Source organism: Oncorhynchus keta, chromosome 28, assembly GCF_023373465.1.
Source record: "Oncorhynchus keta strain PuntledgeMale-10-30-2019 chromosome 28, Oket_V2, whole genome shotgun sequence".
NCBI classification, from domain to species: Eukaryota; Metazoa; Chordata; class Actinopteri; order Salmoniformes; family Salmonidae; genus Oncorhynchus; species Oncorhynchus keta.
This window is the reverse complement of record NC_068448.1, coordinates 81,295,116-81,308,318: the sequence shown is the minus strand read 5'-3', so window position 1 is coordinate 81,308,318 and position 13,203 is coordinate 81,295,116. Positions and strand designations below refer to the sequence as shown.

Below are 13,203 nucleotides of genomic sequence, written 5' to 3'. Positions count from 1 at the left end.
ACTGGAAGGTTCTATCTGAAAAAAGAGGATTGTGAGACAAAGTTCTGAACCCTCATTGGTTTGAATGGTGTCTGAGCCCTCATTGGTTTGCATGGTGCCTGAATCGTCATTGGTTTGAATGGTGCCTGAACCCTCATTGGTTTGAATGGTGTCTGAACCCTCATTGGTTTGAATGGTGCCTGAACCCTCATTGGTTTGAATGGTGTCTGAACCCTCATTGGTTTGAATGGTGCCTGAACCCTCATTGGTTTGAATGGTGTCTGAACCCTCATTGGTTTGAATGGTGTCTGAGCCCTCATTGGTTTGAATGGTGCCTGAATCATTGGTTTGAATGGTGTCTGATCCCTCATTGGTTTGAATGGTGTCTGAACCCTCATTGGTTTGAATGGTTTCTAAACCCTCATTGGTTTGAATGGTGTCTGAACCCTCATTGGTTTGAATGTTGTCTGATTCCCTCATTGGTTTGAATGGTGTCTGACCCCTCATTGGTTTGAATGGTGTCTGAACCCTCATTGGTTTGAATGGTGTCTGAACCCTCATTGGTTTGAATGTGTCTGATTCCCTCATTGGTTTGAATGGTGTCTGATCCCTCATTGGTTTGAATGGTGTCTGAACCCTCATTGGTTTGAATGGTGTCTGAACCCTCATTGGTTTGAATGGTGTCTGATTCCTCATTGGTTTGAAATGGTGTCTGTATTATTTTCAACCCTCATTGGTTTGAATAAAACAGATCTTGTATTATTTGTCTGAACCTCATTGGTTTGAATGGTTAGTCCCAAGCTCTGGAGGTTGTTTGTCCCAAGCTCTGGAGGTTAACCAGAAAAACTGAATGTGTATGATATGGTTAACTAGAGTTAGTCCATTGGTTACATGTTAAAGTCCCAAGCTCTGGAGGTTGGTTTCTAAAGCTCTGGAGGTTAACCAGAAAAGGGGAGGCCTACATTAACCAGAAAAGGGAGGTACAGATTGAATGGTGTCTGAACCTACAGATGGTATTTACATGTTACAGGTTAACCAGAAAAGAGGAAATAAAACAGAACAAGGTTTGAACCAGAAAAAGGCCTATTGTACAAACATGAGACTTAGTCCCAAGCTCCCTCAGATGTGTATGTATATACATGTTAACTAGAGTTAGTCCCAAGCTCTGGAGTGTTCTGTATATACATGTTCTAGAGTTAGTCCTCATTTGAATTTGGATCCAATCTCAACTAAATGTTTTCGGTTTGAGGGATGGGTGTTCTCTGAGTGAGCTTCAGTGTACCCCTGGCATCAGCAGTCCGTGGCTATCACGTCCTCCCAACCGGCTCCCAATATTCCATTTTAGTGGAGGATGTCTCAGAAATTTCACCTCTGACATTTTGACAAAGAAATCCATCTCCACCAATCAGGAGGCTGCGTTCCTCCCGAGATAAATGGCACTCTTCCAGGAGAGAAAGTTCTATCTAATATCAGGAGCCTTGTCTGATAGCCCAGCACACACAGATTGATTGGCTCAGATCCTCTGGGAGAGAACACCTCGTCTCTTCCTGTATAGCCTCCGTATAACTGCATCTCATGCATTACTCAAGATACGCAAATAAAGGTTTGTAGTGTTCAATGGGAAAAAAGTAGTGTTGCCAAATAACATGCAAATACAGATGGTGCAGCCGTTCCTCACAACAAATTAGTTTAAAATAATGATGTAGATATGCATCAGTAGAATTAGTACCAGATCAATGTGTAGGGGTAATAGATATATACAGGGAGTACCAGATCAATGTGAGGGGTAATAGATATATACAGGGAGAACCAGATTGTAATAGTACAGGGAGAACCAGATCAATGGTAATAGATATATACTGAGTACCAGATCAATGTGTAGGGGTAATAGATATATACCAGATCAATGTGTAGGGGTTTGTACCAGATCAATGGTAATAGATATATACAGGGAGAACCAGATCAATGTGTAGGGGTTTAGATATATACAGGAGAACCAGATCAATGTAGGGGTAATAGATATATACTACCAGATCAATGTGGTTTATATACAGGGAGAACCAGATCAATGTGTAGGGGTAATAGATATATACAGGGAGAACCAGATCAATGTGTAGGGGTTTAGATATATACAGGGAGTACCAGATCAATGTGTAGGGGTAATAGATATATACAGGGAGAACCAGATCAATGTGTAGGGGTAATAGATATATACAGGGAGAACCAGATCAATGTGTATTTAGTAATAGATATATACAGGGAGAACCAGATCAATAATATACAGGGAGAACAAGGTTATATTACAGGGAGAACCAGATCAAAAGATATATACAAACATCAATGCAGGGGCTAGTCAGGGAGTACCAGATCAATGTGTAGGGGTAATAGATATATACAGGGAGAACCAGATCAATGTGTAGGGGTAATAGATATATACAGGGAGTACCAGATCAATGTGTAGGGGTAATAGATATATACAGGGAGTACCAGTACCAGATCAGATCAATGTGTAGGGGTAATAGATATATACAGGGAGAACCAGATCAATGTGTATTAGTAATAGATATATACAGGGAGAACCAGATCAATGTGTAGGGGTAATAGATATATACAAGTACCAGTACCAGATCAATGTGTAGGGGGGATATATAGGGGGAGATATATACCAGATCAATGTGTAGGGGTAATAGATATATACAGGGAGAACCAGATCAATGTGTAGGGGTAATAGATATATACAGGGATACCAGATCAATGTGTAGGGGTAATAGATATACAGGGAGTACCAGATCAATGTGTAGGGTAGATATATACAGGGAGAACCAGATCAACCAGTACCAGACAATGTGTAGGGGTAATAGTACAGGGACTACCAGATCTGATATATACAGGAGTACCAGATCAATCTACAGGGAGAACCAGATCAATGTTAGGGTAATAGATATATACAGGAGAACCAGATCAACTGTAGGGTAATAGATATATACAGGGAGAACCAGATCAATGTGTAGGGGTAATAGATATATACAGGGGTACCAGTCCAGATCAATGGTATTCAAGTAATAGATATATACACCAGATCCTAGATATATACAGGGAACCAGATCAATGTGTAGGGGTAATAGCTACCAGATCAATGTGTAGGGGTAATAGATATATACAGGGAGTTCCAGTACCAGATCAATGTGTAGGGGTAATAGATATATGTACCAGATCAATGTGTAGGGGTAAATATATACAGGGAGTACCAGATCAATGTGTAGGGGTAATGATATATACATACCAGATCAATTGAGGGGTAATAGATATAAAGTACCAGATCAATGTGTAGGGGTAATAGATATATACAGGGAGTACCAGATCAATGTGTAGGGGTAATATAATAGATATATACAGGGAGTTCCAGTACCAGATCAATGTGTAGGGGTAATAGATATATACAGGGAGTACCAGTACCAGATCAATGTGTAGGGGTAATAGATATATACAGGGGCACCTCTTAATAGATATAGGTACCAGATCAAAGGGGTAATATATATATCTACCAGATCAATGTGTAGGGGTAATAGATATATCAGGAGCCTCAATGTGTAGGGGTAATAGATATATACAGGGAGCCCAGCACCAGATCAACAGATATACAGGGAGTACCAGATCAATGTGGTAATAGATATATACAGGGATACCAGATCAATGTGTGGGTAATAGATATATACAGAGTACCAGATCAATGTGTAGGGGTAATAGATATATACAGGAGTACCAGTACCAGATCAATGTGTAGGGTAATAGATATATACAGGGAGTACCAGATCAATGTGTAGGGGTAATAGATATATACAGGAGAACCAGATCAATGTGTAGGGGTAATAGATATATACAGGGAGTACCAGATCATGCATTACAGGGAGTCAAGATACGTACCAGTAAGATCAAAGGATATATACAGGGAGTACCAGATCAATGTGTAGGGGTAATAGATAATGGACTAAAAAGTAGTAATAGATATATACAGGGAGTACCAGATCAAAGGGGTAATATATATATACAAATACAGATCAATGGTGCAGGGAGTACCAGATCAATGTGTAGGGGTAATATATATATACAGGGAGTACCAGATCAATGTGTAGGGGTAATAGATATATACAGGGAACCAGATCAATGTGTAGGGGTAATAGATATATACAGGAGTACCAGATCAATGTGTAGGGGTAATAGATATATACAGGGAGTACCAGATCAATGTGTAGGGGTAATAGATCATATACAGGAGTACCAGATCAATGTGTAGGGGTAATAGATATATACAGGGAGAGTACCAGATCAATGTGTATTAGTAATAGATATATACAGGGAGTACCAGATCAATGTGTAGGGGTAATAGATATATACAGGAGTACCAGATCAATGTGTAGGGGTAATATATATACAGGAGTACCAGATCAATGTGTAGGGGTAATAGATATATACAGGGAGTACCAGTACCAGATCAATGTGTAGGGGTAATAGATATATACAGGGAGTACCAGATCAATGTGTAGGGGTAATAGATATATACAGGGAGTACCAGATCAATGTGTAGGGGTAATAGATATATACAGGGAGTACCAGATCAATGTGTAGGGGTAATAGATATATACAGGGAGAACCAGATCAATGTGTAGGGGTAATAGATATATACAGGGAGTACCAGATCAATGTGTAGGGGTAATAGATATATACAGGGAGAACCAGATCAATGTGTAGGGGTAATAGATATATACAGGGAGTACCAGTACCAGATCAATGTGTAGGGGTAATAGATATATACAGGGAGTACCAGATCAATGTGTAGGGGTAATAGATATATACAGGGAGTACCAGATCAATGTGTAGGGGTAATAGATATATACAGGGAGTACCAGATCAATGTGTAGGGGTAATATATATATACAGGGAGTACCAGATCAATGTGTAGGGGTAATAGATATATACAGGGAGTACCAGATCAATGTGTAGGGGTAATAGATATATACAGGGAGTACCAGTACCAGATCAATGTGTAGGGGTAATAGATATATACAGGGAGTACCAGATCAATGTGTAGGGGTAATAGATATATACAGGGAGTACCAGATCAATGTGTAGGGGTAATAGATATATACAGGGAGTACCAGATCAATGTGTAGGGGTAATAGATATATACAGGGAGTACCAGTACCAGATCAATGTGTAGGGGTAATAGATATATACAGGGAGTACCAGATCAATGTGTAGGGGTAATAGATATATACAGGGAGTACCAGATCAATGTGTAGGGGTAATAGATATATACAGGGAGTACCAGATCAATGTGTAGGGGTAATAGATATATACAGGGAGTACCAGATCAATGTGTAGGGGTAATATATATATACAGGGAGTACCAGATCAATGTGTATTAGTAATAGATATATACAGGGAGTACCAGATCAATGTACCAGATCAATGTGTAGTAATAGATATATACAGGAGTACCAGATCAATGTACCAGATATTAGTAATAGATATATACAGGGAGTACCAGATCAATGTGTAGGGGTAATAGATATATACAGGGAGTACCAGATCAATGTGTAGGGGTAATAGATATATACAGGGAGAGTACCAGATCAATGTGTAGGGGTAGATATATACAGGGAGTACCAGTACCAGATCAATGTGTAGGGGTAATAGATATATACAGGGAGTACCAGATCAATGTGTAGGGGTAATAGATATATACAGGGAGTACCAGTACCAGATCAATAGGGGTAATAGATATATACAGGAGTACCAGATCAATGTGTAGGGGTAATAGATATATACAGGGAGAACCAGATCAATGTGTAGGGGTAATAGATATATACAGGGAGAGTACCAGATCAATGTGTAGGGGTAATAGATATATACAGGGAGTACCAGATCAATGTGAGGGGTAATAGATATATACAGGGAGTACCAGATCAATGTGAGGGGTAATAGATATATACAGGGAGTACCAGATCAATGTGTAGGGGTAATATATATATACAGGGAGTACCAGATCAATGTGTATTAGTAATAGATATATACAGGGAGTACCAGTACCAGATCAATGTGTAGGGGTAATAGATATACATATATATTTTTATTTTACCTTTATTTAAACATGTATGTACATACATGTGTCTTATATTTGGTCGAAAGCTTAAATTCTTGTTAATCGAATTGTGCTGTCCAATTTACATGAGCCATTACAAAGAAAACATGCCGAGGATTGTTTGAGGACGGCGCCCCATATTTTAAAAAAAATCCATCGGCACAGGTTTCATAAATTCACAAATAGCGATTAAATATTCACTTAATTTTTGAAAATCTTCCTCTGATTTGTCATCCAAAGAGTCCCAGGTACAACATGTCGTGTTGTTTTGTTAGATAAATCCTTCTTTATATCCCAAAAAGTCAGTTCAGTTGGCGCTATCGATTTCAGTTATCCACTTGTTCAATATGCAGAGAAAGGAATCCAATTATACTTTTTTAAAACAAGTCAAAATACGTTTCTATTGACTCCTCGTAATACCCTAAAACGTAATAAAACTACAATATTTCATACGGAAAGAAGTATGTTCAATAGGAAATCGATATTAGCAGGTGAGTCTTGTCTTCAACGCGAGCCCAAACATGACTTTCCAAACGTGTGTCCCGGTACTAAAACTCATTTTTCTCACTCGTTTTGGAAGAAATAAGCCTGAATCGTTGGACAATGGTACCAATTATATACATATCCTGGCTTCAGGGTCTGAGTAACAGGCAGTTTAATTTAGGCACCTCAGTCAGGCTGAAATTGAGAAAAAAGGACTCTAGCCTGATGAAGTGAAATGGCTTTGCTCACCAATCGTTCAATGATATGTGCTAAACTGTAACAAGATGGTGATGTGCAGTACACGAGGACTCAGGAGATGATAATGTGCAGTACACGAGGACTCAGGAGATGATAATGTGCATTACACGAGGACTCAGGAGATGATATGTGACTCAGGAGATGATAATGTGCAGTACACGAGGACTCAGGAGATGATAATGTGCAGTACACGAGGACTCAGGAGATGATAATGTGCACGAGGACTCAGGAGATGATAATGTGTACAGAGGACTCAGGAGATGATAATGTGTACACGAGGACTCAGGAGATGATACAGTACACGAGGACTCAGGAGATCAGTTCAGGAGATGATAATGTGCAGTACACGAGGACTCAATAAAGTACACGAGGACTCAGGAGATGATAATGTTACACGAGGACTCAGGAGATGATTGGCAGTACACGAGGACTCAGGAGATGATTTCAGTACACGAGACTCATGTGTAAAGGACTCATGATATGTGCATAAAACTCAGGAGATGATAATGTTCAGTACACGAGGACTCAGGAGATGATAATGTGCAGTACACGAGGACTCAGGAGATGATAATGTGCAGTACACGAGGACTCAGGAGATGAGAAGAGATGATAAAGTACACGAGGACTCAGGAGATGATAATACACGATATTCAGGAGATGATAATGTGCAGTACACGAGGACTCAGGAGATGATAATGTGCAGTACACGAGGACTCAGGAGATGATAATGTGCAGTACGTGAGGACTCAGGAGATGATAATGTGTAATACAAACTCAGGAGATGATTGCAGTACACGAGGACTCAGGAGAGCACGAGGACTCAGGAGATGATAATGTGCAGTACACGAGGACTCAGGAGATGATAATGTGCAGTACGAGGACTCAGGAGATGATCCAAACGTGCAGTCCCGAGGACTCAGGAGATGATTTTGTCAGTACACGAGGACTCAGGAGATGATAATGTGCAGTACACGAGGACTCAGGAGATGATAATGTGCAGTAACGAGGACTCAGGAGATGATAATGTGCAGTACACGAGGACTCAGGAGATGATAATGTGCAGTACACGAGGACTCAGGAGATGATAATGTGCAGTACACGAGGACTCAGGAGATGATAATGTGCAGTACACGAGGACTCAGGAGATGATAATGTGCAGTACACGAGGACTCAGGAGATGATAATGTGCAGTACACGAGGACTCAGGAGATGATAATGTGCAGTACACGAGACTCAGGAGATGATAATGTGCAGTACACGAGACTCAGGAGATGATAATGTGCAGTACACGAGGACTCAGGAGATGATAATGTGCAGTACACGAGGACTCAGGAGATGATAATGTGCAGTACACGAGGACTCAGGAGATGATAATGTGCAGTACACGAGGACTCAGGAGATGATAATGTGCAGTACACGAGGACTCATGTGTACACGAGGACTCAGGAGATGATAATGTGCAGTACAAAAGGACTCAGGAGATGATGATGTGCAGTACACGAGGACTCAGGAGATGATAATGTGCAGTACACGAGGACTCAGGAGATGATAATGTGCAGTACACGAGGACTCAGGAGATGATAATGTGCAGTACACGAGGACTCAGGAGATGATAATGTGCAGTACACGAGGACTCAGGAGATGATAATGTGCAGTACACGAGGACTCAGGAGATGATAATGTGCAGTACACGAGGACTCAGGAGATGATAATGTGCAGTACACGAGGACTCAGGAGATGATAATGTGCAGTACACGAGGACTCAGGAGATGATAATGTGCAGTACACGAGGACTCAGGAGATGATAATGTGCAGTACACGAGGACTCAGGAGATGATAATGTGCAACGAGGACTCAGGAGATGATAATGTCAGTACACGAGGACTCAGGAGATGATAATGTGCAGTACACGAGGACTCAGGAGATGATAATGTGCAGTACACGAGGACTCAGGAGATGATAATTGCAGTACACGAGGACTCAGGAGATGATAATGTGCAGTACACGAGGACTCAGGAGATGATAATGTGCAGTACACGAGGACTCAGGAGATGATAATGTGCAGTACACGAGGACTCAGGAGATGATAATGTGCAGTACACGAGGACTCAGGAGATGATAATGTGCAGTACACGAGGACTCAGGAGATGATAATGTGCAGTACACGAGGACTCAGGAGATGATAATGTGCAGTACACGAGGACTCAGGAGATGATAATGTGCAGCGATGAGGACTCAGGAGATGAAGTGTGCAGTACGTGAGGACTCAGGAGATGACAGTGTGTAGTACGTGAGGACTCAGGAGATGATAATGTGCAATACGAGGACTCAGGAGATGATAATGTGCAGTACACGAGGACTCAGGAGATGATAATGTGCAGTACACGAGGACTCAGGAGATGATAATGTGCAGTACACAAGGACTCAGGAGATGATAATGTGCAGTACACGAGGACTCAGGAGATGATAATGTGCAATACACGAGGACTCAGGAGATGATAATGTGCAGTACACGAGGACTCAGGAGATGATAACAGTACACGAGGACTCAGGAGATGATAATGTGACGAGGACTCAGGAGATGATAATGTGCAGTACACGAGGACTCAGGAGATGATAATGTGCAGTACACGAGGACTCAGGAGATGATAATGTGCAGTACACGAGGACTCAGGAGATGATAATGTGCAGTACAGGACTCAGAGATGATAATATGCAGTACACGAGGACTCAGGAGATGATAATGTGCAGTACACGAGGACTCAGGAGATGATAATGTGCAGTACACGAGGACTCAGGAGATGATAATGTCCAGTACACGAGGACTCAGGAGATGATAATGTGCAGTACACGAGGACTCAGGAGATGATAATGTGCAGTACACGAGGACTCAGGAGATGATGCAGTACACGAGGACTCAGGAGATGATAATGTGTACACGAGGACTCAGGAGATGATAATGTTCAGTACGAGGACTCAGGAGATGATAATGTGCAGTACACGAGGACTCAGGAGATGGTGATGTGCAGTACACGAGGACTCAGGAGATGATAATGTGCAGTACACGAGGACTCAGGAGATGATCATGTGCAGTACACGAGGACTCAGGAGATGATAATGTGCAGTACACGAGGACTCAGGAGATGATAATGTGCAGTACACGAGACTCAGGAGATGACAGTACACGAGGACTCAGGAGATGTATGTGCAGTACACGAGGACTCAGGAGATGATAATGTGCAGTACACGAGGACTCAGGAGATGATAATGTGCAGTACACGAGGACTCAGGAGATGACTCAGGACTCAGGAGATGATAATGACAGTACACGAGGACTCAGGAGATGATAATGTGAGAGGACTCAGGAGATGACAGTGTGCAGTACGTGAGGACTCAGGAGATGACAGTGTGTAGTACGTGAGGACTCAGGAGATGATGACAGTACACAAGGACTCAGGAGATGACAGTGTGCAGTACGTGAGGACTCAGGAGATGACAGTGTGCAGTACGTGAGGACTCAGGAGATGACACGTGAGGACTCAGGAGATGACAGTGTGTAGTACACAAGGACTCAGGAGATGACAGTGTGCAGTACGTGAGGACTCAGGAGATGACAGTGTGCAGTACGTGAGGACTCAGGAGATGACAGTGTGCAGTACGTGAGGACTCAGGACTCAGAGATGACATACGTGAGGACTCAGGAGATGACAGTGTGTAGTACGTGAGGACTCAGGAGATGACAGTGTGCAGTACGTGAGGACTCAGGAGATGACAGTGTGCAGTACGTGAGGACTCAGGAGATGACAGTGTGCAGTACGTGAGGACTCAGGAGATGACACAGTGTGAGGACTCAGAGATGACAGTGTGTAGAGGACTCAGGAGATGACAGTGTGTAGTACGTGAGGACTCAGGAGATGACAGTGTGTAGTACACAAGGACTCAGGAGATGACAGTGTGTAGTACGTGAGGACTCAGGAGATGACAGTGTGTAGTACGTGAGGACTCAGGAGATGACAGTGTGCAGTACGTGAGGACTCAGGAGATGACAGTGTGTAGTACGTGAGGACTCAGGAGATGACAGTGTGCAGTACGTGAGGACTCAGGAGATGACAGTGTGTAGTACGTGAGGACTCAGGAGATGACAGTGTGTAGTACACAAGGACTCAGGAGATGACAGTGTCTAGTACGTGAGGACTCAGGAGATGACAGTGTGTAGTACACAAGGACTCAGGAGATGACAGTGTGTAGTACACAAGGACTCAGGAGATGACAGTGTGTAGTACGTGAGGACTCAGGAGATGACAGTGTGCAGTACACAAGGACTCAGGAGATGACAGTGTGCAGTACGTGAGGACTCAGGAGATGACAGTGTGACAGAGGACTCAGGAGATGACAGTGTGCAGTACGTGAGGACTCAGGAGATGACAGTGTGTACGTGAGGACTCAGGAGATGACAGGTACACAAGGACTCAGGAGACAGTGTGTAGTACGTGAGGACTCAGGAGATGACAGTGTGCAGTACGTGAGGACTCAGGAGATGACAGTGTGCAGTACACAAGGACTCAGGAGATGACAGTGTGTAGTACGTGAGGACTCAGGAGATGACAGTGTGCAGTACGTGAGGACTCAGGAGATGACAGTGTGTAGTACACAAGGACTCAGCAAGGAAAAACTACAATAACAACTTGCCATGACGAGACTCATTAACCCAGTGCTCAAAAACTAACAGCTAGTGCAATAAAGTGCAATAAAGTGCAATAAAATACACAAGAGTTCTAGTATCTAGTGCATCATCTATCTATCTTAAATTAATCCTCAAAACAAGGCATGAGGGGAAAACGGGTCTGGGGAGGTTTTTCTTAGGCTGCAGACAGTTCAATAAATCCTTTTAATATGAGAACACAAGAACTGTTGTAGACGTTGGCTCATTTATAATTTATCGAGGTCATTACATTGCTGTCAGAAGTAAAAACAAAAAAATTGAGTTAGCTAGCTGCCTATAGTGGCTACTTGGATTATCTAGTGAAAAGGGACTGAAAATGCTTCTTGGCGGCCCCAAGAGTGAAGGAGGCCCCAGTGAAGGAGGCCCCAAGAGTGAAGGAGGCCCCAGTGAAGTAGGCCCCAAGAGTGAAGGAGGCCCCAAGAGTGAAGTGAAGGAGGCCCCAGTGAAGGAGGCCCCAAGAGTGAAGGAGGCCTCAAGAGTGAAGGAGGCCCCAAGGAGGCCCCAGTGAAGGAGGCAAGAGTGAAGGAGGCCCAGTGAAGGAGGCCCCAAGAGTGAAGGAGGCCCCAAGAGTGAAGGAGGCCCCAGTGAAGGAGGCCTCAAGAGTGAAGGAGGCCCCAGTGAAGGAGGCCCCAGTGAAGGAGGCCCCAAGAGTGAAGGAGGCCCCAGTGAAGGAGGCCCCAAGAGTGAAGGAGGCCCCAAGAGTGAAGGAGGCCCCAGTGAAGGAGGCCCCAAGAGTGAAGGAGGCCCCAAGAGTGAAGGAGGCCCCAGTGAAGGAGGCCCCAGTGAAGGAGGCCCCAAGAGTGAAGGAGGCCCCAAGAGTGAAGGAGGCCCCAAGAGTGAAGGAGGCCCCAGTGAAGGAGGCCCCAAGAGTGAAGGAGGCCCCAAGAGTGAAGGAGGCCCCAGTGAAGGAGGCCCCAAGAGTGAAGGAGGCCCCAGTGAAGGAGGCCCTAAGAGTGAAGGAGGCCCTAAGAGTGAAGGAGGCCCCAAGAGTGAAGGAGGCCCCAAGAGTGAAGGAGGCCCCAAGAGTGAAGGAGGCCCCAAGAGTGAAGGAGGAGTGAAGGAGGCCCCAAGAGTGAAGGAGGCCCCAAGAGTGAAGGAGGCCCCAGTGAAGGAGGCCCTAAGAGTGAAGGAGGCCCCAGTGAAGGAGGCCCAAAGAGTGAAGGAGGCCCCAAGAGTGAAGGAGGCCCCAGTGAAGGAGGCCCCAAGAGTGAAGGAGGCCCCAAGAGTGAAGGAGGCCCCAAGGGTGAAGGAGGTTGCGGATGGATATCGGAGGATCTGGCGAAAGAGTTTGCAAGGGCATCGGGACACAAGCCCTACTTGAAAGAGACTGTTTGACGGATGGTGGCTGAAGCTGCATTAGTGTGATGTCGACTGCTGCATGATGGGAAGGCTGGGGCTCGAGAATGTAAGCAAACATGGCAATGCACAGTCCCCGGTCGACCCCGAAGTATTCTGGTAAGGCGGGTTTGAACTGGTAGCTCATTCAGTGGGTGGTCGGAAGAAGATGAAGATGAAGATAAGGCAGCTAGCGTTGTGCATCACGGACAATGTTCTGTCGTGTTTGATACTGATTAGCTCATTCAGTGGTTGGACGGATGAAGATAAGGCAGCTAGCGTT

At 43.9% G+C, this 13,203-nt stretch overlaps 1 protein-coding gene across 1 annotated transcript; it reads left to right on the top strand.

The window, feature by feature from the left end:
* Positions 1 to 11,901: 11,901 nt before the first annotated feature.
* LOC127913038 (S-antigen protein-like) lies at positions 11,902 to 12,906 on the top strand. The gene is made up of 2 exons (XM_052484258.1): positions 11,902 to 12,063; positions 12,154 to 12,906. The coding sequence occupies exons 1-2, from the start codon at positions 11,902 to 11,904 to the stop codon at positions 12,904 to 12,906; spliced, it is 915 nt and encodes a 304-aa protein (XP_052340218.1).
* The last annotated feature ends 297 nt before the right edge of the window (positions 12,907 to 13,203 follow it).

Coding starts and splice junctions, on each gene's coding strand:
- LOC127913038 (XM_052484258.1), top strand. CDS start 11,902: ATGCTTCTTGGCGGCCCCAAGAGTGAAGGAGGCCCCAGTGAAGGAGGC. Junction 12,064..12,153: donor GAGTGAAGGAGGCCTCAAGA/GTGAAGGAGGCC, acceptor GGAGGCCCCAAG/AGTGAAGGAGGCCCCAGTGA.